The following is a 27284-nucleotide window of genomic DNA, read 5'->3' as shown; positions in this document are numbered from 1 at the left end:
CCCTAAAAGATCACCCAGATCCAGTGTGAGTCAGATCCTCCCGTCTTTTTGACCATATCCCAGGGTTGTCCTGGAAGAAGCAGCAGCAGATGTTGAACCCTGTAGGAACAGCATTTCTCCACTCCAGTAAAAACGGAGAAGGAGCATGAAAGGAGGGAGATGGGGCAGTGCTTGGACAACGCCAACCCTTCATGAGACCAGTAATGATGGACACACAACCACCACCACAGGCTGTCCCCTCCTCATGGAGGTGCTGGCCACCAGGATCAGCTCAAACCCTGGCAGCAAATACAGCCTCAGAGTGGCTCCACACCACCCAACCCCACATCCCGCAGGTCCAACACAACCCAATACTCCTGGCGGGCTCACAAGAGCCAACCCTGTGCCTGGTCCCACAGCTCTCAACCCCATGCTTTCTCCTACATCATGCCTGACCCCGTAACACCCAGCACCAATCCTGACCCCACAACACCCAGTTTCACTCCCAAACTCAAGGGGAAGATGTACAGGGGATGGCTGAGGGCGCTTCATGTGTTTAGCCCAGGGAAGAGGAGGCTGTGAGGATGTGAGACACAAAGTTGTGTTTTTTTAGCAGTAGAGAGTTACTTTTCTGTATTCCAAGGTAGTTGTGTAGTCATAGTAAGGAGAAAGGCTAAGTAGGTAAGTGGACAGTAGAAGGCCTCACTGCTCCAAAATAAGGTAGAAGCTGGAGAAAAACAGGATGAGCAGTGTGAGAATAGTGAAACAAAGATCACAAGTTTTCAAAACAGAGGAAAGGAGAAATTAAAGGGTTGAAAAAATAAGAAAAATTGTACATAAATGGTATAGAGGAGCATCAAGTAGCTTGTGAATTGAGTAGCTGCAGTAGTCAGGCAATGAGGAAACAGGAGGTGATCAGGCATCGGGTAATAGAGGATAAAAGGTTATGATTTGATTACTAAAATGCGCTCCTGATTGACAGGACACCCATCATTGCGATAAAATAGCCTCACAGAAGAGCCTGTCTGAAGAAAATTATTTGCGGTTTTTCTCACAGGGACACCCCCTGGGTGTTAGGGCAAAGGTAGGGTGATTCTCCACTATGACAGCCTCCCCAGGGCCGTGCTCACAGCACCGAGCCTGCAGGACCTCAAGGAGCATTCAGACACCGCTCTCGGACACAGAATTTTATTTTTATGTGGTGCAGCGTGGAGCCAGGAGCCGCGCTCCCAACCCCTCTGTGCCCCCCCCAAGCACCTCCATTCCCCCCCCCCCACCTCCATGGCTCCCCTCAGGCCCAGCCCTGGCGCATGCGCGGGGGGGGGGGCGGGCGCGTAATGGCGGCGGGCCCATAATGGCGGCGGGCGGGAGGAGCTGGTTCGGCGCCCTGGCGCTCGGCGTCTCTTTCCTCAAGTGTCTCCTCATCCCCACGTAGTAAGAAAGAAAGGGACAGGGACAGGGATAGGGATGGGGGGCTGCTGGCTCTGCCCCTGCTCGGGTTCGGGGATCCATTCGGTACGGGGACGGCCCCGGGGGGGGTTGTTCCCCTCAGGTATCGCTGGCCCTGGGGTGCCGCCTCCTCATCCTCTGGGCAGTGTAAAAGGGGATTAAGTTTGGGTTTAAAGGTGTTTACAGCCAACCTGGCTGTTGTTCGGGGGCTTTAATATGCTGAAACAGGCATGCTTTTTAATTAATAGGGGGGAAAATGCAGCTTTTTCCTCAGAAACTGTAAATTGCTTTTAAAAAGTCAGTAACCCCAGGAATTTTAGCGTTAATTGTAAGAAAAGGCTGAGCTATAAGTCGTTCCTGACCAAAATATACCTATATTATACCTACAGTATACGTTGTCCTATATCTATCAGCGTCCTGGGTACAAAGTTTGTGCAGCATCTCTATTACTGCCCAAATTATTTGGGCAATCATTTGTCAGAGTCTGGGAGCTGGGTGGTGTAGGCCCTCTATTTATGCCTCTGGCCTTGTATTCAGTAATGTTTCTCCTTCAGGTAGATGCGTCTGACTTAACGTAAACCTTTTGTAGTCATTCCACAGATTTTGAAGTGCACAGGAATTGGCTCGCCATCACGCACAACTTACCTCTCTCTCAGTGGTACTATGAAGTAAGTTTCTTTAGGGGGGAAGGGTTTCATGTTCTTTTATTAGTTGTGTATAAGTTATAGATGTATTGGTTGTGCCAGCCTCTCTCAATGCTAGAGGAAAAAAAAACTTTATTTGCAGAACATACGTGCCAGGAATACTGATGGCTGGCAGCTGGATAGCAGTGCTACAGAAGCATATCAATCCCAATTAATTGGTCCTATATAACACTTTAAAAAAAAAAGATTTGTTTGGGACAGCTGCTTGTACTTATGAAGGCAAACTGGGAAAGGCAATTAATGCACATGGTTTATTAGAAAGGCTGCCTAACACGAGAATAAGCTGTGTGGTCTTGCATTGTTGCTGTCTTTGCTGTTGTCATTAATAATTCATAGTTATTGCAATAAAAACGAATCTTGTAAAGGGGTTTGTGCATTATGAAGTTAATTAGTATATTAAAGTTATGATGCTCTCCTGGTATTCTACTAGCATGCATTGATTTTAACCTGGATGGATCACCTTCAACTTGATGATAGATTAAAACCCAGTTGTGTAGGCTCACTATCTCAAGATACTTCCTAGAGTTCTGGGATAAAGATCAGTCTCTAGGACTCCACATAATAATTTGGGAACTGTGCATCCAGAGATAAATGATGTGTGATAAATGATGTGTGTGGGTCAGAACTTTCCAACAGGCTGATCTAATAATGCAAAAGATTAATCATTGGTCAGGGCATAACAACTGTCCTTTTAAGAAAAGCTTAAATAAAACTATTGGATTGAAAAAGGGTTATTAGATGTAAAGGATAAAAAATAATTTTGAGTCCAAGAAGACTGATTGTGCTGGTGGTTTCCTTCATGCAGACTAAAGATAAGATAGAGATAAAATGTCAATTGATTTGATGTCAAGAACTAGATATGAGGACTGCAAACAGCACAGGTTGTGTTAAATTATTTATTCTCATTCTATCTTCAGGCAACTTCAGAATGGACCCTGGATTATCCGCCTTTTTTTGCTTGGTTTGAGTACGCGCTCTCACATATTGCCAAGTACTTCGACCCCAAGATGTTGGTCATTGAAAATCTGAATTACAGCAGTCACGCAACCATCTTCTTCCAAAGATTTTCTGTCATCTTCACGGATATCCTTTTCATCTATGCAGTTCATGAGTAAGTCTTAATGATCTGATTGTAGGGACAGTGAGTTCAGTATTCTAACTTCTAGAGTAACATAAAAATTATTTGTACAATTAAGCTTGTAGACGCATGGAATCATCAAAGGTGCTTTAACCTACTCAAGGGACAACTATGGAACGTGCTGCTAAATGCAAGATAATGTTTTGTTTCCCTTGGAGATGCTGCTGCTATAGATGTGATCAAATTTCTATGCCTTCAGATATCTGCTGCCATTTCGCACTCTGGGTATTTGTTTTCTGTGATGGGTTCATTTTGTAGGAGCTCTGGGTCAGTTTGGGTGAGCCCAAGTGTTTTTGCCTATTTTGTTATCACTCTGTCCTTCTAGAATAGAAGTGTATAAGAAACCTGTGATGAAATTTTAAGTATGATCTCAAATATGCTAAGTCACTCCAGTGTTTTTGATGTTCTTGATGATAAATTGTTTCAAGTTTAACTTAGCATTATTAAGATTCTGTGCTTTTAGGGTGCCCCAGCTTTCTGAGGGGGAAGAATGATGCTGCTCGTAGCAATAAAACACATCACCCACAAATTTTTAATCTGGTCTTCAGCATATGAACCAAATGGCTTCATACTGAAGTTATAGGATGTTCTTAGCCAGTAAGCATGTAGCTCACAGTAGTGGGGGAAAGCCAGAAAGAGGTTAATGCCCCAGCTGGGGACTTTAAATACAACCCAGTGTGCTGTCTCCAGATGTAGCAATACTCTGGTCTTCGATAAGAAGCTGACAGCAAACAGGCAGTAAAAACTAGTGTTAAAATTGAAGAGGAGATGTGGCCGAGACCAAGCTACTTAACAAAACTTAGTGTGTGGAAAAAAAATATGGCTACTGGTATTTTAAATCCTTTTTTTTTTTTTTCTACTAAACTTTATCCATAACATTCTATTCTCCTGATGAGTTTAGCAGGAACTCTGTCATTGTCTTCCAGCCATGTGATATCCTCAGGTTAAGTGCACGTCTCAACTTTTAAAAGCAACGTGGTTTCATTAATTATTTCAATTAAGACTTAATGTTTCTTCTGCTGTTGTTCAGATGCTGCCGATGTGTAAATGGGAAGCGAGCTGCAAAGGATATTTTGGAAAAACCAACGTTTATTCTTGCTGTTCTGCTCTTGTGGAACTTCGGGCTGTTAATTGTGGATCGTATCCTTTCAAACCAGTTGTTTGTGGGGTTTTCAACCTGTTACAGCGTGTGGTACAAACCCTTGGGTTTTATTTTTACTGTCACAGCAAGGAACACTGCTTTTTGTGTTCTAGTTGAATAACTTCATCATGTTTTCTTGGCAATTATTATTTGTCAAAGTGGAAAATGATCAGGTTTTGGTCTGATTTGCCAGAGCTGCTGAAGGACCAGTCTGGATGCAAGATGCCTGTTCCTGCTGGCTGCTCCTCCACCTTCCTACAGAAGTCTTAGCAGAGAGCTTCTTTTTCCTGGGTGCAGTTCTAGGTTTATCCCATGTAAAGGAAAATCTTATAAGTGCTTTATGTTTGGGATGTATATAAATGTGTGAGAAATAGCAAATTTTCTTTGAAGAGGATATAAAAATAACTCTGTGAGGTCCAATTATTGTCAGTCAGTTTTGACATAATGTGCACTGATGTTGAGGAGGGAATGGGGAAATACAGTGGTTCTTAATAGGAAGGACTCATTCTGTGCTTCCCTGTCTTTGTCAATTCTGATTCCTTACAGGTGTTAGGTGATAAGTGAGGGCTACTGTCTCCATCCATAAACCAATGTGAGACAGCAACTAGGATTTAAAAACTCAAAAAGTGGATGATTAGCCTTATATTTTGTCTTGTAAGCTTCATGGTAGATACGTAGTCAGACTGCTGAGCTTCATTTCATCATGATAATACTCCAGGGTTAGTAGTGTCTGTACTTGGTGTACTTAGAGGTAAGATTAATGACTTTGTGTCTACAAGGAGTGAATTTAAGGTTAATTTCTTGCCTTAAGTTCTATTTTAATTTGATTATATCATTATTCCTTTCTTGACTCAAGTTCAGATATTCACTTTCAGTACAATGGCTTTCTGTTTGGCCTGATGCTTCTTTCTGTTGCTCGACTATGTCAGGTAAACTTTCTTCTTTATTTGTTTACACATTTTAGGAACATCATTTCATTTCCTTGGGCGGCTGCTGCTGAAGCTAATGGGAGTGGCTCACGGTTGGTGTGTCCTAATTTGGCTGTTAAGTTATGGAATCTGGGGGGAAGAAGAGAACCTGAATGTAACCACAGTTCCTTACTGATGCTGCAGCATTTCAGTTCCCTGTGAGAAAAAAGCTAAATCCTGTGTTACACCTGAGCAAAGTGACGTGGCTTGCTGCCATCTTATCTCCTTCCAAGTCACCAGTCCTTAAAAAATGTACTTCTGAAGCTGCACAGAAAGGAGGCCATTCCCAGTTTTCAAAGCAACATCTGACAATGCAGCTTCCTCCTCTATTTATTCCTGACTCTATTGTTTCTAATTTGAAGTAAACAGCTGATTTGTTTTTATGCCTATGATAATTGTCCTGTCACCTTAGGATTACACTAGAGGGATATTTAAAGTTCATACAAAGGAAGAACAAGTAGAAAATCTTGGACCTTTTTTGTTCTTTTATTTTAGAAAAGATATTTAGAGGGCGCTCTACTTTTTGCTATTCTTCTGCATTTCAAACACATCTACATGTATGTGGCCCCAGCATATGGGATTTATTTGCTGCGATCCTATTGTTTTACTGCAAATAACGCAGGTAAGATGGGGTTTTCCTCGACTGCTTTTTGAGGAATTCTGTTCAATGGGGTATAGAAGAGACACGTTGGATCAGAATGGCTGTTGGTCAGATGAACATCCATCTTGGAGAGCACAGCTGGGAAGGTAGATATTTCATAGATATTTTAAAATATATTTGTATGTCAAAAATTGCTATTTATAGGTAATTCTCTAAGAAAATGCAACATGAACTAACTGCAGATGGCAGTTTGAAGCAATAAGAATTACTCTGAGTAAGAAATAATTAGATGGCTATTCCAACATCCGTCTTTCAGGCTTCTGTCCACTTTTCAGCACTGAAAAATGTGTTTATTTTTCATGTGAACAAAGAACTCCCTTTAAAAGGAGTTCTCCTTTTCCCTTTAAAAGGGAAAATAACAGAAGATTGTATAATGCAAGAGCTGCAAAGTAGAAAAAGTAAATGGGCATAGGCTAATGAAGAGCACAAACTTAACTCAAAACTTAACTCAAAAGAAGTGGGGCAATCTCGAGTTGTACTTTCCCTCTTTACTTAAATTCAGAATAAAATAAATACCCATACTCTTACCTGTATGAAAATGCTACGTTAATATGAAATGTTTCTTTCCGTCTGGGTCAGCCTTACTGCTTTGGTTTGGCCGAGGTGGGCAGTTCTACACAGATATTTAATGGGCAAAATTGGCTTTGATGCTTACTTTAAATTACCTAAAAACTACCTGCTAAAGGAAGCAATTGAATATATTGAAATGAAGGACAGTGTGCTTCTTCTAGATGAGTGCTAGCATTCCACACTACCAATGGGTTGCTTTGCCTCTCCACTTGTCACAGTAACTGCATTGATAATCTCATAATTCATAAATCATAATTTCTTCTTACAGATGGATCCGTGAAGTGGAGGAGTTTCAGCTTTCTTCATGTAATTCTTCTGGCATTGATTGTTTGTCTTGTTTCAGCTCTTTCGTTGGGCCCCTTCATAGTCTTGGTAATGACCCCTTCTCCACTTGTTATTCACCTGAACAGCTAGAAAGCTATGTTACGAAACTATAAACCATATCTCATCTAAAGAGACTGTTGTTTTTTTTTCATTCTTTTTCTTTCCTGTAGGGCCAGCTGCCTCAGGTCATTTCACGGCTCTTCCCTTTCAAGCGAGGCCTCTGCCATGCTTACTGGGCCCCCAACTTCTGGGCTTTGTACAACGCCGCAGACAAAGCACTCACAGTTGTTGGTACAGCATGCACATCTTGTGGTTTGGTGCTCATTTGCAGATAGAGCTCTCTGGATTTTAGGCTTTCCCATTTGAAATACAGATAGCAAATTATACTTCCAGTAAATCAGCCAATTAACTACCTAATTCAGTGGGTGACAAGCTCCCAGTGGTAGGTCAGAAATCAGTCTTACCTCTCTGTTATATTTTAAAACAGAAAAATCTCAACCATATACTTAGTTCAGTTCTGTTCTACAGAACAGTTCAGTTTGACAGCTACTGTATTTTATTAATATTTAAGTTTGTACATCTTTAATCTTCTTTTTTCAGGCTTAAAGTACAACTTCCTTGATCCCACCAAAATCCCTAAAGCCTCAATGACAGGAGGGCTGGTTCAAGAATTCCAGCACACTGTCCTTCCTTCTGTGACCCCGCTGGCAACGCTGATCTGTACTTTCGTATCTATATTGGTAAGAACAAATTGTGGTTTGGGAAACTTTTCTTCTGTCCCCAGCAGCTTTTCATCTGATTAGTATGTTTATATGGATTTTAATTCCAGGTCAAAAGATACCTTTTATTTAAAAATTATTAGAGTAAATACGGGGTTAATCTTCTTGGATACAGTTGTGTATCCAAAAATATTTTATTTTTATTTAATATCTATTTGGAGCACAGTTGTTTAACATTGAAAAGCTCTTTGGACAATGGCTTGCATTCAGGATTGCAAAACTTGACTCAAGTCCTGTTTTTGCCTGTTGTTTCTAGCCCTCTGTTTTCTGTCTTTGGTTTAAACCTCAAGGGCCCAGAGGCTTTCTCCAGTGCCTTGTTCTTTGTGCATTGAGCTCCTTCATGTTTGGGTGGCACGTGCATGAAAAAGCAATCCTCCTCGCTATTCTGCCTCTAAGGTGAGTGAATCCCACGTGTGGTAGTTGGCCAAGCTGAACCTGCAGCTGCTTGCTGAAGAATCCTCAAAAAAGGATCGCTTGGTTTTCGGTATATTTCATAAAATAAGCATGTTTATATAGAATGCCTTAAGCTGTAGTTTTAAAGTGTTCCAAGTGCATTAATTTCTGACACAATAAAACAGGTCTTCCAGTGCTGAGTGCTATTAAGATGTGTAGTGTAACAGGAAATCTGTGTTTGGATTAAGACATGGTTTTTGATAACAAAAAAGCTCATAAAAGAAAGGGGTTCAGACTTCTGGCTGTGGGTACCCCAGAGCTCTTAAAAGAATTTGTTGAGCTTCCCCTTAAAGCCTCCTTTCCATACTGACAGCTTGAGGGCAAGCTTGATAAAAATCATAAAATCAGAACACTTTAGGTGGAAGGGACCTTAAGAATCATGTAATTCAGCCACTGCCCCAAGCTCCTGGCTTCACCTAGTGCTCAAGTTTGGCAAATGAGGTCTGAATTGAGTGACTAAAACCCTAACCTGGGACTTGTTCTGATGATACGTGAATGTGGGTACAACTGGAAAATAATCCTGATCATGTGCTGCATCACTTGTAACTGTACACAATCGCTCTGTAGTACTGGTCATAGAGAGAAAGGGATGCTCAGACACGTGGCAAGGAAGCACAAATGATACTTCTGAATATGATTAGAAGCAAGATCACTAACACTACGCTTATTGTCACAGTTTCAGATAGTTCCTGCATGTGAATTACTGAATAGGGCTACTGTAACCACCGAAATAAAACTCCAGCCAGTGGTGGCAGGGAATTAACATGGGAAGAACAAAGGGAAGGAGAAGGAAGCAGAGGTGGCAATGTTGCCAGGCAGATGGCAAAGGAAAAAGACCATTTGTAGGGGGGGAAAAAATAGCATTTTTAGAAAATCTTGAAACTTTCTGATACTTGTGTTCAGTGAGCGTGTGGTTTTCTGGGAGGGGGTTTCTTGGATGATTTTTCTCCTGTGTTTTTAAGAAGTCAGGTGGCTTGGTAGCAGGAGATTCCATCACAGGTCCAGGATTTGGAAGGACTGGGGTCCTACATAACTCCTTATCACCTGTTTTTCATCTCCTTTGTGACTTGCATAGTGTTTTTGCTGAAACAAAGTTTCTTTGCTAAAAGAGAACTGGTTAACATAAGTTCTTGTCATTTTTTAGCTTGTTGTCTGTTCAGAGAGCAAAGGATGCTGGCATCTACTTGATCCTGACGACCACAGGGCATTTCTCCCTCTTTCCATTGCTGTTCACAGCACCAGGTAAAGTGTCTTCTTTCTGTGCTCTCACGTTTCTGGTTGCTGAAGAGCAGATAATGGCTTTGGATTATTTCATGTGATAATTTGGAAGTTGCAAGATGCTATACATGTACATGTATGTGAGCCTGGTTTTGTAAATATGGCTCTCCAACTAATGAAATCGTGGTTTAAAAAAAAAAAAAAAACACAGTGGAAGAATCATCAAATTCAAACTGAAATAGAGATGGGGAATTGTAATTGTCAGTATTTGTTACCCCGCACTCTGCCACAGTTCTAGAAGCTTTCCCCTGCCATGGGGAAAGAAAGATAACCACGTGAAGCAAGACATGATAAAGACAATTTGAGACTACAGATCTGGCAGGCTGTTTTCCAGCCAACTTTTCCAGCTGACTGTTGCTTAGTGCTATCAAATAAATTAAAATTCCTGCAGTAGCATCAATTAAGTCAGTTGTGTAGGGATAGATTTTCTTGTGTGTGTGCATGAGTGCTGTTCCTTCTTCCTCTTGCCTTTGATTAATCAAAGGTCTGATGTGTTAAGGTTTAAATGAAATAAACAGACAACCACTTGCATAATGATTGGCATACTTCTGGTAGAGCTCAAATCCAGATGCTCTCCTTGTCAAATAATGTCATTTATTTGCAGTAGACTTGCTGCCTTTAGACTTCAGAAACTTCCTTTATGTTCTCTGTTAACTAACTCCTTTATAGTGTGTAACTTAGAACGAGATTTTCCTGTTGTTCACATGTTTTAAGCTTCCTGGTAATTTCTGATCACTTTTGAATAGAAAAATCTTATTAGCAGTGCTGTCATGTATTGTAATTGTGTTCACTCTGTATCCTGTGTGTGTTGGAATGCTTGGCATTTGTTTAGTAAATATATATGCTAATTTTTGTGTGTCCTAAACATATATTCTGTATATAAATGCAAGTCCTATAAATAATCTTGTTTGGTTTGGAGAAAATAATTAAATTGGACAATACAAGCTTGAATACTATCACTTAAGGTTGCTGTAACTTAAATGATAAATGTTTGTTGTAACTAATTTTAATTGTATGTTGTGTTCCTTCCGTTTCAGAGCTTCCAATCAAAATACTGCTTATGCTGCTGTTCACAGTTTATAGCTTCTCTTCGCTGAAATCTCTATTCAGGTAATGAAACAATTTTGTTCCTGAAATCAAGAATGAAACCACCTCTGTCACTGGGAACTGTGTTGTCATAAGAGACAAACAGCCCTTCAGCTTCATGTTTTAGCATCAGTTTTCTGTGTTAATGTGATGTCTCCGTTCTCAGGAAGGAGGGCTTAAGATAGGATTATTTTTAGGACATCCTTGTTCTGTTTGAACTGTGACAACTGTCCAGTTAGTCTCAGAAGGGTGTAAACCTACTGTATTTAAGGCAGTTGATCCCGCTCAACCAAAGACAATGCTTATTATAAATCCTGTAGCCTCCATGTCCTATTTCCCAAACTTTTTATGGCAAAGCCAAGCTGTAATGAAGGATCTTTTTGCTATAAGCCTGTATTTACTACATCAGTCACCTGCTTTTTGTAGGTCATCCCCTTTCAGCCAGACTTCTTTGTCCCCTATAGTGTTCTGGACTCAGATCATTCCTTAAGTGCCCTAACTCCTCTGTAGGTGTTTAACTCGTGTAGAGCTCAAGCTTCTGCAAATGTATTGTTCATAACTTTGTTAAAATCAGAATATGAATGTAGCCTGTTGACTACAAGTAGTCAAAACCCTACTAGCAGTGTCCATTCAAAGAGATGAACTTTGATTTCCTACACAAAGTTTGTGGGGAGGGGGCAGTGGTTAGGATAAACCTGACATTTCTAGTCCTTGGGTGCAGAAGAACTTGAGTGGAACAAATCCATGTATGAAGTACAGGAGATCTGTTTAATTGTCCTTTGGTGTGATGTGATCTCCACCTAGATTGATTTGTGCTCAACAAAGGCCTTTTGAAACTGTGTAAAAACCACACGATAAGGGAATTGACTGTACTGTGTGTTATCGTGGGTTTTCCTCCTGAAAACCGAAGGTTTAAAAGTTATTTTTAGTAACAACACGTATTTTAACATCTTTTTCTTTAATTCTCTCTGACAGGAGAGAGAGGCCTCTCCTTAACTGGCTTGAAACAATCTACCTCGTCCAACTGGTGCCTTTGGAAATCTTCTGTGAAATTATATTTCCCCTGACCTCCTGGAAGCTGCAGCTTCCTTTTGTCCCTCTGTTGTTGACCTCTGTTTACTGTGCTCTGGGTGTCACATATGCTTGGCTGAAGCTGTACATCCGTGTCTTGACTGAGCATGTTTCTGTTAGACAGAAGGCTGAGTAAAGCTGTGTTGGTGGGACCCGTTCCAGGTTATTCCTTGAAGAGGGTTATCCAGCACGGTGAGGCGTTGTCTTCCAGCCAGCTGTATGTTTACCATCTCCATGAGGGGAGTTTTTCTTCCGACACTTCTGTACTGTCCAACTGCTGTACCTCTGCTCAGAAACATTCATCACAATAACGTGGTCCAGTGAGAGGACACTTTGCCATGAATAAACTGTGAAGCTTAACGAAAAAGGATTTTGTATTCCTGTTGACTGTGTAAGAGGTTCAGGCTTCTGTCCTGAGGAAAACCTGCCTGGCTTTCCCGTTACTGTCTGTATTTGAATAAAAAGAGAACCAGAAATTACAAGAGGTCATGGCTGTGTAGAGAGAGCATTGTAACTGCATACTGTGGAATATGGAAATAAAAGGAACTTGGTATTTTTGTTTTCAGCCTTTCTTGCCCCTTTTTCAGCTCCTGTCCAAGCTCTACTGTTGAGGTACAAATAAGGACATAATGTCCATGGGGAAACTCCTGGGGTGCTCTGTGAAGCTTCTGAACACCTGAAGCCACAGCTTTGCATTTCTGCTTAATGTGGCCATGTCCCTTTGATCTATTTCATAGTCTTTTCAAGGAGGTTTTAATGTATTCTAATTATACTTACTTTAGAAGACTGTTGAAAGCCTACATTGCTGTCCCTCAGAGGTTTTGCTCTACGAGTAGGATTGTTTTAGGACCCAATGATGTCACACCCACAAATGGGGAGGGATTCTGGGGGGAGGGCAGAGGGGATAGATGTTTTGAGCAGTCCTTGGACCTCAACCCTGTCATAGAATGAGGTCCCCTTTAGAGGGGATACTTGATTAAATGGCTACACTGAATATTTTGGATGTTAAAATAATGTATGGCTCAGGTAGGAAAGCAGGTAGCAGTTAGAGGGGTTGCTGTGGCAATAGGGGTGCTTGGAGTAGGATTTTAGGAAATCTGTGTAAACACAAGGTACTGATAAAACTCTTCACACATGACAAGCTCCTTTTCAGCTTTCTTGACTGCAGTTGTCATTACTTTTGCATAATTTCTTGAGGCCACTCCCTATAAATCCCATCACCAGTTACCTGTGAGCAGAGGCTGACCCCCAGCTCCCTGCTTTGAGGGGGCTCCCGTGCCACCTCCAGCACCCTGCTATGGGACACTGATACCTAAACATCCTCCTTGCAGGGACAGACTAAATAATAAATAGGGTTAGATGGGGAAGTTGTGACGTGTTTGGCTATTTTTTTATGGTTATGTTGTTGTATGGCTATCACTCTTGCAGGTGACTTAAGGTAATTTCAGATTCATTAAAAAAAAAATCATTCTGGGTCGCGCTGTCATATTAATATTTATTTGTTTTGCAGAAAGAATTCTCAAAACGAAGTGGTTTCGATGCAGTTTAACCAAAACTCAGGCCTCCAAAAGCTGCAAAAACCTCACAGCCGCCGCGCCCCCTCCTCGACCACCACAAGAGGGCTCAGCCCCGTTAACACCACCCCGCTTGGGGGGGGGGGGGGGGGGGGGCATTTAGGAGACGGCGTTTGCGTTAAAAACACCGATTTTCGTTCAAAATCGAAGTGAAGAGTGAGGAAAGAAGGCGGCGGAACCCGCGTGAGGGGCGGGCGGGCTCGGCGGAGGGGCTGGCGGAGGCGCAGGGAGGCGGGCGGTCACCTTGGGCGGCCCGGGCGCCATGGCGGCCGTCCCTGAGGAGGCGCGGGGGCTGCCGCCGCCACCGCTGTTGAACAAGATGTCGGCGTGGCTGGGAGGCGCCGGCTGGATGGCGGCACTGCTGGCCAACGGCTTCAGCCAGCGGCCCCTCCTCACGGCGGGTAAGGGACGGGGGAAGGGGCTGGGGTGTGGGGTTTTGCGGTTGGTTTGGGGTTTGGGGTGGGTTTGGGGTTTGGGAGGGTGAGGGGAGGTGAGGGGGTTTGGGTTGGGGGCGTTGGGGAAGGAGGGAGTGAGGGGTTTGGGGAGAATGGGGAGGGCTTGGGGGATTGGGGGGGGAATGGGGAGGGCTTGGGGGGGTCTGAGAGGGAATGGGGAGGGATTTGGGGGGTCTGAGGGGGAATAGGGAGGGATTTGGGGGCGATTCTGAGGAGGAATGGGGAAGGAGTTGGGGGTCTGAGGGGGAATGGGGAGGACCTAGGGGGGACTCTGAGGGGGAATGGGGAGGATCTAAGGGGGGCTTTGAGGGGTTGGGGAGGGATTTGAGGGGTCTGAGGGGTAATGGGGAGGATTTAGGGGGAATTCTGAGGGGTTGGGGGGATTTGGAGGGATTCTATGAGGTAATGGGGAGGGATTTGGGGGGACTGAGGGGGAATAGGGAGGGATTTGGGGGTCTGAGGGGGAATGGGGAGGACCTGGGGGGACTCTGAGGGTGAATGGGGAGGATTTAAGGGGGGCTTTGAGGGGTTGGGGAGGGATTTGGGGGGATTCTGTGGGGTAATGGGGAGGGTTTAGGGGGTCTGAGAGGTAATGGGGAGGGATTTGGGGGGACAGAGGGGGAATAGGGAGGGATTTGGGGGTCTGAGAGGTGATGGGAAGGGTCTGAGGGGCAATGGGGAGGGATTTGGGGGTCTGAGGGGGAACGGAGAGGACCTAGGGGGGACTCTGAAGGGTAATGGGGAGGATTTAAGGGAGGCTTTGAGGGGTTGGGGAGGGATTTGGGGGGCTGAGGGATAATGGGGAGGATTTAGGGGGGACTCTGAGGGGTTGGGGGGATTCTGTGGGGTAAAGGGGAGGGATTTGGGGGGCTCTGAGGTGTAATGGGGAGGAATTTGGGGGGATTCTGTAGGGAAATGGGGAGTGGTTTGGGGGGATCCTGGGGGTAATGGGGAGGGATTTGGGAGGATTCTGAGGGGATGTGGTGAGGTCTCTGAGGGATTTGGGGGGTGTCTGAGGGATATGGGGAGGGATGTGGGGGGATTCTGTAGGGGAATGGGGAACATCTAAGGGGTACTTTGAGGGGTTGGGGAGGGATTTGGAGGGGCTGAGGGATAATGAAGAGGATCTGAGGGGGGTCTGAGGGGTTGGGGAGAGATTTTGGGGGGGTTCTGATGGGTGATGGGGAGAGATTTGGGGACTCAGGGGTAATAGGGAGGATTTAAGGGGGATTTGGGGGTTTTGAGGGGTAATGAAGAGGGATTTGGGAGAACTGAGGGGTAATGGGGAGGATCTAGGGGGGGCTTTGAGGGGTTGTGGAGGGATTTGGGGGAATTCTGTGGGGTAAAGGGGAGAGATTTGGGGGATCTGAGGGGGAATGGGGAGGGATTTGGGGGGTCTGAGGGGGAATGGGGAGGATATAGCGGTAATGGGGAGGGATTTGGGGGTCTGAGGGGTAATGGGGAGGACCTAGGTGGGACTCTGAGGGGGAATGGGGAGGATCTAAGGGGGGCTTTGAGGGGTTGGGGAAGGATTTGGGGGGCTGAGGGGTAATGGGGAGGATTTAGGGGGGACTCTGAGGGGGAATGGGGAGGATTTAAGGGTGGCTTTGAGGGGTTGGGGAGGGATTTGAGGGGATTCTGAGGGGATGTGGTGAGGGGTTTAGGAGGTCTCTGAGGGATTTGAGGGGTGTCTGAGGGATTTGGGGGGATTATGATAGGTAATGGGGAGGAATTTGGGGGAATTCTGGGGGATAATGGAGATGATCTGAGGGGGACTTTGGGTGGTCTAAGGGGTAATAGGAAGGGATTTGGTAGGAATGAGGGGTAATGGGGAGGATCTAAGGGAGACTGAGGGGTTAGGGAGGGATTTGGGGGGATTCTGTGGGGGTAATGGGGAGGGATTTGGGGGGGCTGAGGGGTAGTGGGGAAGGATTTGGGGTGGGACTGAGAGGTAATGGGGAGGATCTGTGGAGATTTTGATGGGTTGGGCAGGATTTGGGGGGATTGTGAGGGGATGTGAAGGGGTTTAGGAGGACTCTGAGGGATAATAAAGAGGATCTGAGGGGGGGTCTGAGGGGTTGGGGAGAGATTTTGGGGGGGTTCTGATGGGTGATGGGGAGAGATTTGGGGACTCAGGGGTAATAGGGAGGATTTAAGGGGGATTTGGGGGTTTTGAGGGGTAATGGGGAGGATCTAAGGGAGGCTTTGAGGGGTTAGGGAGGGATTTGGGGGGATTCTGTGGGGTAATGAGGAGGGATTTGGGACTGAGGGGTAATGGGGAGGGATTTGGGGGATTCTGAGGGATTGGGGGTGATTTGGGGAGCTTCTGAGGGGTAGTGGGAGGGATTTCAGGGGGATTGTGAGGGGATGTGAAGGGGTTTAGGAGGACTCTGAGGGGTAAGGGGGACTTCGAGGGGTTGGGAAGGGTTTGGGGGGACTGAGGGCTAATGGGGAGGGATTTGGGGGATCTAAGGGGATGTGAGGAGTTTAGGAGGACTGAGGGGTGATGGGGAGGATTTGAGGGGGGTCTGAGGGATAATGGGGAAGGATTTGGGGGGATTCTGAAGGGTAATTTGGAGGCATTTTGGGGGACTCCAAGAGACACTGGGGAGGGATTTGGGGTATTCTGAAGGGTTGAGTGGTTTGGCAGGGATTCTGAAGGGCCTTTGGGAGTGATTTGGGATTCTGAGGGGTAGGGCAGGGTTTGGGGAGATTCTGAGGGGATGTGAAGAGGGATCTAGGAGGACTCTGAGGTGTAACGGGGAAGATTTGGGGGGACTCTGAGGGATATGGAGAGGATTTGAGGGGAATTCAGGGAACTGGGGGGAAACCCTGAGGTGACAGGCGTGGGGGGGGATTTGGGGCAACTCTGAGATTTTGGAGGGGGATTTGGGGACAATCTGAAGCGAGGGATCTTTTTTTTATTTCTTTTTTTTGTGTCCTCGATGTCAGATCACCCCTTTTGGCCTTTTCTTTTCCCCTTGCAGGTGTTCACCGCCAGGTTCTCCTCACCACCGTGGGCTGGTTCGCTGGCTACTTCCTCGCCAAGCGCACCCAGTACGTGCACGCCAGGAAGGACCGCGAAATGTTCGAGTACGTCAGGCACCACCCGGAGGACTTCAAGACAGCAGGTTGGTATTTTGGGAAAGACCTCAGCCTGCCGTAGCATTTTGGTTAATAAACAAACATATAAATATAACAAGACGTCGATGTGCTGCTTGCAGGTTCTTTTTTGACAACTCAAAATGCTTTTGATGCTGTTTCACGATATAAATTGTAGCAGCAGTCAGCAGTTAGCATCTGAAAGCGGATATTTTTGTTAAGCTGTTGACCAACTCTTCCTCTTAATAACTTATTTCAGTATAAAAATGGCAGAGCCAAACCGAAATAAGCAAATGGACCAAAATTGTGCCAGTAAATGAAAATCCAACAACGTAACGAATATCAGAAATCACAAAAATTGTCTCGGTAAATAAAAGTTTCACTAAACGTACTTGGCTGAACCCAGCGATACGACAGCACAGCTGAGGGCAGAATTGTTTGTTTTCTCGTGAAGCACAGCCAGCTGGCTGCCCGTTGGATGATGATGGCATCGCGCTGTGTCAGCGGGCGGCTGCAGACGTAAGGAGGCGTTGCAGAAGTGGGCTCTGCATTTCTGCCCCTTGGAAAAGAAATCGCGTGCTGGGTTTGTGCAGCAAGCTAGCTGGTAGCAAGAGAGAGGTTTTTGGTGGCTTGGTAACCTTCTGAACAGGAAAAAATGATGACTCAAGTATTTAAATCTTTAAAATCGATGTCAGATGTTGAGTAGGGGGTGTCTTAAACCATCTCCTTGCCCCTTGCAGGAAAGAAAAGAATCGGAGAGCTCCTGGAGGACTTCATTCCAATCCGCTGAGGATTTTCTCAGCAGCTACAAGCCTGCATCTCACAAAGCATCCTCCCAATTCCATCCTGAGAACTCCTACAGGCTGCTCGTGGCCTGGGTAAAGAGCTATCCTTCATTTTCACTGAATAAATGTTAGGATTAAACACAGAGTATTTAGTGTTTTATTCTTATGTTACATTATCTCAATATATTTTGCGTTCTTATGTTGGTTTTTCTTTGCCTGGTGGTCAGGATTCAATCTTTCTGCCCTGCTTTGTGGATCCTAAGTCAGCACGTTGACCCCGAATGTGTTCCAGACATGCTGAGAATCCACAGCTCTCCCGAATTTCACTGCAGGGTGCTCAGCACGTCTAGAGGCAGGAGTATTTCCAGATGTGTTTAAACATTTAGGTCTGGAAATATAAAAAGCTGGAAGAAAATACTGCAGGTGTGGCCTTGCCAGGGACCTTTGGACCTCATGGCAGGTCACAGCCCCTTCTGGGTGTCCCCCCATCCTCCCAAATCCCTCCCATGGGGTCACCTCCCCTTGACAAAACCATCTTTCCCCCCTTGCAGAGGTGGCTCCTGCCTCTCCCCGGCACACGCTGAGCCTCACGCCGGCTCCCACGGCCCCAAAACCCAAAGTGTCCCCCTCCCAGCTCCCTGGGGCCCCTCTCCGGGGCCACTTGTCCCAGCCGCAGGTGCCGGGGCTGCAGACGGACCCCGCTTGTCCCCGTGTCCCACAACACCACAAGCACGCGGCCGCTTCGGAAGAGTCCTTTTATTAGCAAAGAGAGGGGCAAAGGCCCGCGCGGCTCCAGGTACCAGCTGGAACCAGCTCCGCAGAGCTCGGGGCGAGAGCGCGAGGCCGCCGCCTGCCCCCACCACCGCTTCTGCTGCTGCTGCTGCTGCTGCTGCTGGTCGCCAATCGAGAGGAGGGCGCGAGGCGGGCGGCTCCGTGGCGGCCCCGGAGGGCGGCGAGGGCTCTGGCGCTGAGGATCCGGCCCCACGGCGTTCCCCGCGGGTCCTGGCGCTGGAGGTGGAGGAGCGGGGCTGGGGGAAGAGGCAGAGACGCCGCGTGATGCCCGGCGCCTCTCCCGCGCGCCCGGGCTCCGCCAGCACCTCCCCGGGCCTCCCCAACCAGGCTCCGTCCCCCAGCCCTCGCTCACCTGGAGCCCGCGGCGGCTTCACCAGCTGGGCTGCCCGTCGCCGGGGCTGATCTGCTCCAGGATCTGGCTGTACCTGCGCGTCAGGGCCGTGGTGTCCCTGGCCAGGTGGCTGAGGACCTGCTGCAAGCCGGCCAGGTGGTGGGACAGGCGCTCCTCCAGGTTGCCCTCGGCTCCGTCATCCGGGGACACCTCGGCGTCGTCCTCGGTGTCCCCGCTGCTGCCGGGGTCGGTGACGGAGGCCAGGCCTCGCTCCACCACGGGCTTGATGGCCTTGAGGAGCTGGTAGCGCTCGTACAGGTCCGTGGGGCCGCCCTCGGGGGCCTCCCCGTCCCGCTCCTGCTGCGGGAAGACCCCTCGCAGCAGGCTGGGGAACATCACCTCCTGCTCCATCTTCTGGGTGGCCGACAAGTACTGCTCCATGGCCTCAGCGCTTCTCCTGCTGCTCCCCGTGTGTCCCACAGGGGCTTTTTATGGGGCTGGGCTCGGCCCCGCTCCGTTCCCCTCTCCTCCCCTCTGCTTCCTCCTCCCCTGGCTGGGCTGGGCTCCAGCTCCATGTCCCTGGCTCTGCCCGCGCGTGGCCTTGGCCCCATCTGGCCCCCGGTGCCGCCGTGTCCCTGAGGTGCCCAGGGAGCCGGGTGGCGAGGAGGGGAGGTGCTGTGCGGCCTCTGCCTGAAGATTTCCCATCCTGCCAAGGCCGCCTGAGATTCTGGGGGTGTCACTGCCGTTGGGGTGGCTTTGGCCAGGGCTCAGTGACCGCGCTGTGTCCCTGGCTCTGCTCCCCCAGCCCCAGCAGTGCTGCTGCTACCCAGGGGGACGTCCCCTCTGCCCCCGTGCCTGTCCCCGCCTGTCCCCCCCTGTCCCGTTGGGGCCACGGGTGTTGAGCAAGGCCCTGAGGTAGCCAAGACACAGGGGGACACACGGGGGGACACCACCTCCTGCTCCCCACCCCGGGGCCGAGTGTTGTCCTCCTGGGCTGCTGTGGGGCTCGGGGCAGCCGATGGGGACTCAGCAACCCAAGGGTGGTCCCCGGCACCACAGCGTGTCCGTCCCCACGTGCTGGGGGTGCTGCTCGCAGGGGACATGGAAAAGGCCAAGATCAGAGCAGGGCTGAAGTTCTGCTGAGCTCCCACCGGGAGCATGCCCGGCGGCGGTGCCTGGCGCTTGCAACAGGGCCAAAGGCCGGGCTGCCAGGGAGTGTGGCAACCAGCTCCTATTTTGGGATCGGCCACGGGGTCCTTTGGCCCTTTGGCAGCCCTCACCGGTAGCAGCACTGCCCCGCGTGCACACCGTGGGATGCTCGGCCCCACGCGCCCTCACGCTGGGGCCCCGTGGCTGCCCCCACCTCTTCCCCTACACGTGCCCCTAAAGGACCAGGGGCTGGAGACCCCAAAGCACAGGACCCCGCGTGGCTGCTGGGGTCGGGCAGCGGTGGGTCCCTGTGGTGCCAGGGCTTTGTGCTTCCCCTCACTGAGCTCCAGGAGATGTTTCTCAGCCCACCTCCCTGGCCTGGCCACGTCCTCCTGGATGGCTGTGTGGCCCTGTGCCCGACCTGCCGCTCCTCCCCGTGCCATGGCATCAGCAAACTTGCTGAGGCTGCGATCTGTGGGGCCGCCCGGCTCCTTACTGAAGTTGTCAAACACGGCTGGGTCCGTACTGCCCACGGGGTGCTCCACGTGTGTCCATTTTCCAGCAGGACTTTGCTCCCCTGCCCACCCCTCTCCGGGTGCAGCCATTCCGGCAGTTTTTGAACCCCCTTGCTGGCCTCTCCCCCTTCCCCTACTTCAGCAGCGACTCCATGGGGATGTTACGGGGACAGTGTCAAAGCCCTATTGAAGTCCAGGAAGACAAAATCCACTGCTCCCCCCTCTCCCATCAAGCTGGTGATTTCCTTTTAGCAGCGTCTCGGGTAGTTCGGGCACAACTTCCCCTTGTTGCATCGCCACCTGCCAGCTCCCTCAGCACTCCTGGGTGCATCCCGTGAGGCCCCGTGGGCTCCTTTGTGCCCACTCTGCTCAATATTTTTGTGGCCCGACCCCAGCAGCCACTCGGGGTCCTGTGCCTTGGGGTCTCCTGGTCCTTTAGGGGCACGTTTAGGTCTGTTTAGGGGAAGAGGTGGGGGCAGCCACGGGGCCCTGGTGTGAGAGCATGTGGGGCCGAGCGTCCCACGGTGTGCATGCGGGGCAGAGCTGCTACCGGCGAGGGCTGCCAAAGGGCCAAAGGACCCGGCGGCCGATCCCAAAATAGGAGCTGGTTGCCACACTCCCTGGCAGCCCGGCCTTTTGCCTGGGCACCCTGGGGACACGGCGACACCAGGGGCCAGCTGGGGCCAAGGCCACGCGCGGGCAGAGCCAGGGACATGGGGCTGGAGCCCAGCCCAGCCCCACAGTGCCCAGGGAGCAGAGGGGAGGAGAGGGGCATGGAGCGGGGCTGTGCCCAGCCCCATAAAAAGCCTCTGTGGGACACACGGGGAGCAGCAGGAGAAGCGCTGAGGCCATGGAGCAGTACTTCTCGGCCACCCAGAAGATGGAGCAGGAGGTGATGTTCCCCAGCCTGCTGCGAGGGGTCTTCCCGCAGCAGGAGCGGGACGGGGAGGCCCCCGAGGGCGGCCCCGCGGACCTGTACGAGCGCTACCAGCTCCTCAAGGCCATCAAGCCTGTGGTGGAGCGAGGCCTGGCCTCCGTCACCGACCCCGGCGGCAGCGGGGACGCCGAGGACGACGCCGAGGCGTCCCCGGCCGACGGAGCCGAGGGCAACCTGGAGGAGCGCCTGTCCCACCACCTGGCCGGCTTGCAGCAGGTCCTCAGCCACCTGGCCAGGGACACCACGGCCCTGACGCGCAGGTACAGCCAGATCCTGGAGCAGATCAGCCCCGGCGACGGGCAGCCCAGCTGGTGAAGCCGCCGCGGGCTCCAGGTGAGCGAGGGCTGGGGGACGGAGCCTGGTTGGGGAGGCCCGGGGAGGTGCTGGCGGAGCCCGGGCGCGCGGGAGAGGCGCCGGGCATCACGCGGCGTCTCTGCCTCTTCCCCCAGCCCCGCTCCTCCACCTCCAGCGCCAGGACCCGCGGGGAACGCCGTGGGGCCGGATCCTCAGCGCCAGAGCCCTCGCCGCCCTCCGGGGCCGCCACGGAGCCGCCCGCCTCGCGCCCTCCTCTCGATTGGCGACGAGCAGCAGCAGCAGCAGCAGCAGCAGCAGAAGCGGTGGTGGGGGCAGGCGGCGGCCTCGCGCTCTCGCCCCGAGCTCTGCGGAGCTGGTTCCAGCTGGTACCTGGAGCCGCGCGGGCCTTTGCCCCTCTCTTTGCTAATAAAAGGACTCTTCCGAAGCGGCCGCGTGCTTGTGGTGGTGTGGGACACGGGGACAAGCGGGGTCCGTCTGCAGCCCCAGCACCTGCAGCTGGGACAAGTGGCCCCGGAGAGGGGCCCCAGGGAGCTGGGAGGGGGACACTTTGGGTTTTGGGGCCGTGGGAGCCGGCGTGAGGCTCAGCGTGTGCCAGGGAGAGGCAGGAGCCACCTCTGCAAGGGGGGAAGGATGGTTTTGTGAAGGGGAGGTGACCCCATGGGAGGGATTTGGGAGGATGGGGGCACACCCAGAAGGGGCTGTGACCTGCCCCAAGCTCCAAATGTCCCTGGCAGCACCCCACGACAGATCAGACCCTTTCCACCACAGCATGGGCTCTGCTCTGCTGGAGGTGACCCCATAAGGAGGGATGACCCCATGAGGAGGGATGACCCTGTAAGGAGGGCTGACCCCATAAGGATGGCTGACCCCACAAGGAGGGCTGACCCCAGAAGTAGGGCCAACCCCACAAGGAGGGATGACCCCACGAGGAAGGTTGATCCCAGAAGGAGGGATGACACCATGATGAAGGTTGACCCCATAAAGAGGGATGACCCCACGAGTATGGCTGACCCCATAAGGAGGGATGACCCCATGAGGAAGGTTGTCCCCATAAGGAGGGCTGACCCCATACATAGGGCTGACCCCATAAGGAGGCTGGAAACCAGGCAGGAGCTGGGAGGGGGCGGGCAGGCAGCAGCCCTGTGCAGGAGCCATGGGTTATGGGGCAGGGTGGGGGTGACAGAAGCAGCAGAATGGGGATTCAGCGGGGTCACCTCCAGCCCTTACAGGTGAGCAAGGAGGTGCCTGCGTGGCACCCCGATGGAGAAATCCCCTAAATTTGGGACGGATCCATGTCCCATGCACCCCTTTGTCCTGGCAGAGTTGTGGGTTTCTGTCTGATCCCCGACCATGGGGTGGTGACGCGGGGAGGCGCCGAAGCCGTCCTGTGGCAATGAGATCTGGGGAAAAAAAGACTAAATTTGGGGAAAAAAGTCCTGTGGGGAGTGGGAGATCCACCAGGGGGGCGTGCTGCCATACAGAGGGACCCGGACAGGCGGGGGAGGTGGGCTGAGAAACATCTCCTGGAGCTCGGTGAGGGGAAACTGGGCAGAACCAGCCCTGGACCCCCCAGCACCCCGTGGACCCGCAGGTGCCCGACCCCAGGAGCCACGCGGGGTGCTGGGGGGGGGGATGTCCCCGCGGTCATTCACCCACCCGGAGCAGGAGGCCGGGGGCTGAGCGAGGGGGAGGAGGTGGCGGCGCGGTGAGGAAGGCTGAGCCCAGCTCAGGCAATGCTCCTGGCTCAGGATTTTGGCTGGAGAAGCTCCCGGTGCCCCGGGCAGGGTCCTGTCAGGGCATCCGGAGAGCTCAGCACCGCTGATGAACATGACTGATAAGGGCCCCAAGATGTTCCAGGCAGGGGCTGTGACCTGCCACCAGCTCCAAAGGTCCCTGGGCAGCACCCCACGGCACATCAGGCCCCCTCCACCACGGCAGGGGATGCTGCAACAGCCCCTGTTGCCGCTGCTCACAGAGTTTTACCCCAAAAGGACTGCAGCGTTGGGTTCTCTGCCTCACACCGGGAACTGATCCCAAAATGGGTGAGCTGAGCATACAGACACGAGCGGGAACATAGGGGACAACCCGCAGTGCTGGACCAAAGGCTTCCAGCCCCCTGCCCAGTGCCCTGCTGTCACCAGTGCCACTGAATCCCAAACAAACCCACCCCAAAAGGCAGCACGAAGCTGCCCGAGAACCACCCGGCTCCCTGGGCACCCGGGGACACGGCGGCACCGGGGCCAAATGGGGCTAAGGGCACAGCCAGGGACATGGGGCTGGAGCCCAGCCCAGCCAGGGGAGGAGGAAGCAGAGGGGAGGAGAGGAGAGCAGAGCATAAAAAGCCTCTGTGGGACACACGGGGAGCAGCAGGAGAAGCGCTGAGGCCATGGAGCAGTACTTCTCGGCCACCCAGAAGATGGAGCAGGAGGTGATGTTCCCCAGCCTGCTGCGAGGGGTCTTCCCGCAGCAGGAGCGGGATGGGGAGGCCCCAGAGGGCGGCCCCACGGACCTGTACGAGCGCTACCAGCTCCTCAAGGCCATCAAGCCCGTGGTGGAGCGAGGCCTGGCCTCCGTCACCGACCCTGGCTCCGGTGGGGACGCCGAGGGCGACGCCGAGGTGGCCCCGGATGACGGAGCCGAGGGCAACCTGGAGGAGCGCCTGTCCCACCACGTGAACGGCCTGCAGCAGGTCCTCACCGACCTGACCAAAAACACCAAAGCCCTGACCCGCAGGTACAGCCAGATCCTGGAGCAGATCAACCTCAGCGACGATCAGTCCAGCTCGTGAGCCTGCACCCCCCCGCCAGCCTCCGAGGTAAGAGTCTGGGGAGATGCGGAGCCCGAGGAGGAGCCGGCCAAGGGGTGGCACAGTGTCGTCTCCTTGCCCCATCAGCTGGGCGCCCTCCCAGCGTTTGCATCACTCCCCCAAACCCCAGGAGTTTTGAGCCTTCGTTTTGAGCCCTTCGTTGCTCAACAGCTCCTCCAGTGTTTGTCCTTCCCAGTTGCCAACTGGCACCGGGCTGTGCCTCTGGACAAAGGTCACTCAGTGAGCTCCAAGTTGTCCCCAAACCCCCCAGCTTGCAGTTTAGGCAATGTCTGGCTCCCTCTGGGCGGACTCCAAATATCCCAAAGCATCTTCAGGGAGGAAGGGGCCGGGTGCTTGGAGGACCACAAGTTTTGGTCTCCAGGAGCTGCCAGACACCGGTGCTCCAGCTGCTTCTCCTTCCTCTTGGAGGAAAACCATAGGATTATTTTTTCGGGGGGTAAATTGGCCCTTTTGGGTCTCCAGATGTCTAAATGAGACGTGCCATCAGCTACCTCAATCCTCCTGGAAAACAAAGCCAGGCTCTGGGCTGGTGGGACTTCAATCCCTCAGTCCCCTTGGCCCCGCTACCCAACCCCAACCACGGGCTCAGCACCCAACAGAGCTCTGACAGCGCACGCGTACAGAAAAGATGCCCTGAACTGCAACGCCAACCCTAATTTTGGACGAAATTCAACCAAGGATGAGGTCTTTCCAACCCAAACCACCTCCGTTTTCCCCGCAGGGTGCTCTGACGTCCACAGCCCAGCGGCAGCTTTTCTCCTGCGCCAAGTCCCACCGAGGAACGTCCTCCGTGACCAGCGCCGAGCTCGGCCGCCGGCTCGCCGGGCGCTGCCTGGACCGGCCAAGCTGCCCCGCGGCCGATCCCGCCGGCTTCGTCTCACCTCCATGCCCTGGAGGTGAAATTTCCCTGCAGCAGGGCAGAAGCAAGCGTTCCGTGTTATGGCTCTGTATAAGGCATCTGTAACTTTGAAGCAATGCTTTTATTTTATTTTATGTTATTTTATTTTTGCGTGTCTCTAAACCATCTCCCCACCGGTCTCTGATGATGTAACCCAAGGGTGGTCTGAAATAAAATGCAAAGCCTCAAGCAAGTGTGAATGTGTGTTTTATACGGGCTGGTGCCTTCCCTTCCCTTCCCTTCCCTTCCCTTCCCTTCCCTTCCCTTCCCTTCCCTTCCCTTCCCTTCCCTTCCCTTCCCTTCCCTTCCCTTCCCTTCCCTTCCCTTCCCTTCCCTTCCCTTCCCTTCCCTTCCCTTCCCTTCCCTTCCCTTCCCTTCCCTTCCCTTCCCTTCCCTTCCCTTCCCTTCCCTTCCCTTCCCTTCCATGTCTCACATTATTCCTCAAGGGAATGAATTATTTTTGCTCACCCCATAGCCAGGCAGGGCTTCACCAGCTATCAAAACGAAAAATTACCTCTTTTATTCTGCTCCCCTAGATTAAAACAGGCGAGGAACCGGGCTGCATTAACAGCAACCAGGCAATTCAGCAACCAGCTGCTTTCGATGGCATCTTGGGGACTTTCCAAAGCCACCTCAGACACCTCCTCAACCCCCAGCCACACATTCCCCAGGCATGCAAAGGTGGGTGGAGGAGATAAAGGGCTGGAAGTGTTGCTGGTGTTTGCTCAGCGCCCGGCTGTTTGATTTAGGAGCGGCTCCTGGAGCTGCCCGGTGGCCCTGGAGCTATTTCACAGCAGAACCCGGAGCAAACTGCTGCTGGTTTTGCTTTTTGGCCACGCCGTGTCTTGTTCCACGAGGCTGGAGGTGTCCCCAGTCCTGGTGTCCCATTGCCTGGCTCTTTCACAGAATCGTCTAGGTTGGGAGAGCCCTCCAAGGTCACCCAGTCCAACCTCTGACCTAACCCTAACCACTCCTCCACTGAACCACGTCACTGAGTTCAACATCTCAACGTCTTTTGAAGCCCTCCAGGGATGGTGACTCCACCACCTCCCCGGGCAGCCCATCCCAACGCCTCACGACCCTTTTGGTGAAGAAGTTCTTCCTAATATCCAACCTAAACCTCCCCTGGTGCAACTTTAGCCCATTCCCCCTCGTCCTGTCCCCAGCTTTCCATGGAAATCTCCTTCCCTGAGATGCCCCGGAGCAGGTAGGTCGTGGAAACCGGGTTCTTGAGGTGCCCTCTGCACCAGTTGATGACTCCAACATGACACGAAGGGTGGAGATCAGCCCTGGAGCACCTCCTACACAGAGCAAAGTGCCTTTATCTCCTCGAGTGACTTCTACACCAGGCAAAAGGGAACCCAAGGCCAACAGGAGCCGCTCAGAGCTGCTTCCAAGCTGCTTCCCCACGTCCAAGCTTCTCATTTCCCTCTCTGTTTTCACAGCTGCTTTCCATAATCGTTCCATTTTTTTTTTTTTCCCCTCGGATATTTACTTGCAGAGGGGTATAAAACCCAGATAGGAATGCCGTCGACCTAATTTTCTGTAACAGAAGCTGCCCGCTGGATGTGTTAACGAAATAAATCTGTTAAAAAATTCTTGCACGGGCAACACTGCTTTCCAATCCGATGTACGAACGAGCACAGAGCTGTTCCAGCTCATTGTTGCGTGCCTATTTATACAATTTTCAGAACCACGTATTTATTCCCCACGAAGCCATTGTCAAGTTGCTCATTCCTCGGCAGACACCGAGTTATTTATTATGATTATTTTTGTCGCTCAATTATTTTTTTTTATTACTTTTGTGGTCGCTTGTGTACAGGGTAATCCTTTTAGGCAATGCAAGGACGGTCCCTTGGAGTCTTGGAGATGTTCTTCTGCCATTTGAAAGCTGGGGACGGTGGGAGATCTACTTTTGAAGTGTCTACAGAAGAAACGTGACAGCTGTTGGCGACCTTCCCTTTGAGGACAGAAAGGGATCTATGACCCTCAGAGCTTCTCAC

The 27284-nt window shown here is 51.0% G+C and overlaps 5 protein-coding genes across 6 annotated transcripts; 4 read left to right on the top strand and 1 right to left on the bottom strand.

The window, feature by feature from the left end:
- Window positions 1-1308: 1308 nt before the first annotated feature.
- ALG8 (ALG8 alpha-1,3-glucosyltransferase) lies at window positions 1309-12166 on the top strand. Its single transcript, XM_084512561.1, has 13 exons — window positions 1309-1413; window positions 2018-2096; window positions 3050-3243; window positions 4301-4410; window positions 5273-5340; window positions 5875-6001; window positions 6879-6982; window positions 7105-7225; window positions 7535-7674; window positions 7970-8109; window positions 9311-9408; window positions 10482-10554; window positions 11506-12166. The coding sequence occupies exons 1-13, from the start codon at window positions 1334-1336 to the stop codon at window positions 11735-11737; spliced, it is 1566 nt and encodes a 521-aa protein (XP_084368687.1). The 5' UTR covers window positions 1309-1333; the 3' UTR covers window positions 11738-12166.
- A 1224-nt stretch (window positions 12167-13390) lies between these two features.
- NDUFC2 (NADH:ubiquinone oxidoreductase subunit C2) lies at window positions 13391-17660 on the top strand. The gene is made up of 3 exons (XM_084512546.1): window positions 13391-13576; window positions 16618-16761; window positions 17473-17660. The coding sequence occupies exons 1-3, from the start codon at window positions 13438-13440 to the stop codon at window positions 17520-17522; spliced, it is 333 nt and encodes a 110-aa protein (XP_084368672.1). The 5' UTR covers window positions 13391-13437; the 3' UTR covers window positions 17523-17660.
- A 598-nt stretch (window positions 17661-18258) lies between these two features.
- LOC311426672 (mid1-interacting protein 1-B-like) lies at window positions 18259-19126 on the bottom strand. The gene is made up of 2 exons (XM_084503199.1): window positions 18662-19126; window positions 18259-18545 (listed from the first exon to the last, which is right to left on the bottom strand). The coding sequence occupies exon 1, from the start codon at window positions 19079-19081 to the stop codon at window positions 18680-18682; it is 402 nt and encodes a 133-aa protein (XP_084359325.1). The 5' UTR covers window positions 19082-19126; the 3' UTR covers window positions 18259-18545; window positions 18662-18679.
- A 1984-nt stretch (window positions 19127-21110) lies between these two features.
- Window positions 21111-21977, top strand: LOC311433416 (mid1-interacting protein 1-B-like). Of its 2 annotated transcripts, none has more exons than XM_084512513.1 (2): window positions 21111-21574; window positions 21691-21977. In XM_084512513.1, the coding sequence occupies exon 1, from the start codon at window positions 21155-21157 to the stop codon at window positions 21554-21556; it is 402 nt and encodes a 133-aa protein (XP_084368639.1). In that variant the 5' UTR covers window positions 21111-21154; the 3' UTR covers window positions 21557-21574; window positions 21691-21977. The 2 variants fall into 2 exon arrangements, with proteins under 2 accessions (XP_084368639.1, XP_084368640.1); XM_084512514.1 differs by having other exon boundaries at window positions 21122-21574; window positions 21711-21977.
- Window positions 21978-23908: 1931 nt separating this feature from the next.
- Window positions 23909-25470, top strand: LOC311433410 (mid1-interacting protein 1A-like). Its single transcript, XM_084512499.1, has 2 exons — window positions 23909-24371; window positions 25105-25470. The coding sequence occupies exon 1, from the start codon at window positions 23943-23945 to the stop codon at window positions 24342-24344; it is 402 nt and encodes a 133-aa protein (XP_084368625.1). The 5' UTR covers window positions 23909-23942; the 3' UTR covers window positions 24345-24371; window positions 25105-25470.
- The last annotated feature ends 1814 nt before the right edge of the window (window positions 25471-27284 follow it).

The sequence above is a fragment of the Aythya ferina genome (genome assembly GCF_964211825.1).
Source record: "Aythya ferina genome assembly, chromosome: 1".
Classification (NCBI taxonomy): domain Eukaryota; kingdom Metazoa; phylum Chordata; class Aves; order Anseriformes; family Anatidae; genus Aythya; species Aythya ferina.
This window is presented reverse-complemented; position numbering and strand designations above follow the sequence as displayed.

Bases quoted from the DNA above. Each gene is read 5' to 3' on its own strand.
- ALG8 (XM_084512561.1), top strand. From the start codon at position 1,334: ATGGCGGCGGGCGGGAGGAGCTGGTTCGGCGCCCTGGCGCTCGGCGTC. The intron at 5,341-5,874 runs GTAAACTTTCTT...CTTTTATTTTAG, and splicing joins CTGTTGCTCGACTATGTCAG to AAAAGATATTTAGAGGGCGC. The intron at 8,110-9,310 runs GTGAGTGAATCC...GTCATTTTTTAG, and splicing joins CTCGCTATTCTGCCTCTAAG to CTTGTTGTCTGTTCAGAGAG.
- NDUFC2 (XM_084512546.1), top strand. From the start codon at position 13,438: ATGGCGGCCGTCCCTGAGGAGGCGCGGGGGCTGCCGCCGCCACCGCTG. The intron at 13,577-16,617 runs GTAAGGGACGGG...TTCCCCTTGCAG, and splicing joins GCGGCCCCTCCTCACGGCGG to GTGTTCACCGCCAGGTTCTC. The intron at 16,762-17,472 runs GTTGGTATTTTG...TGCCCCTTGCAG, and splicing joins GGAGGACTTCAAGACAGCAG to GAAAGAAAAGAATCGGAGAG.
- LOC311426672 (XM_084503199.1), bottom strand. From the start codon at position 19,081: ATGGAGCAGTACTTGTCGGCCACCCAGAAGATGGAGCAGGAGGTGATG.
- LOC311433416 (XM_084512513.1), top strand. From the start codon at position 21,155: ATGGAGCAGTACTTCTCGGCCACCCAGAAGATGGAGCAGGAGGTGATG.
- LOC311433410 (XM_084512499.1), top strand. From the start codon at position 23,943: ATGGAGCAGTACTTCTCGGCCACCCAGAAGATGGAGCAGGAGGTGATG.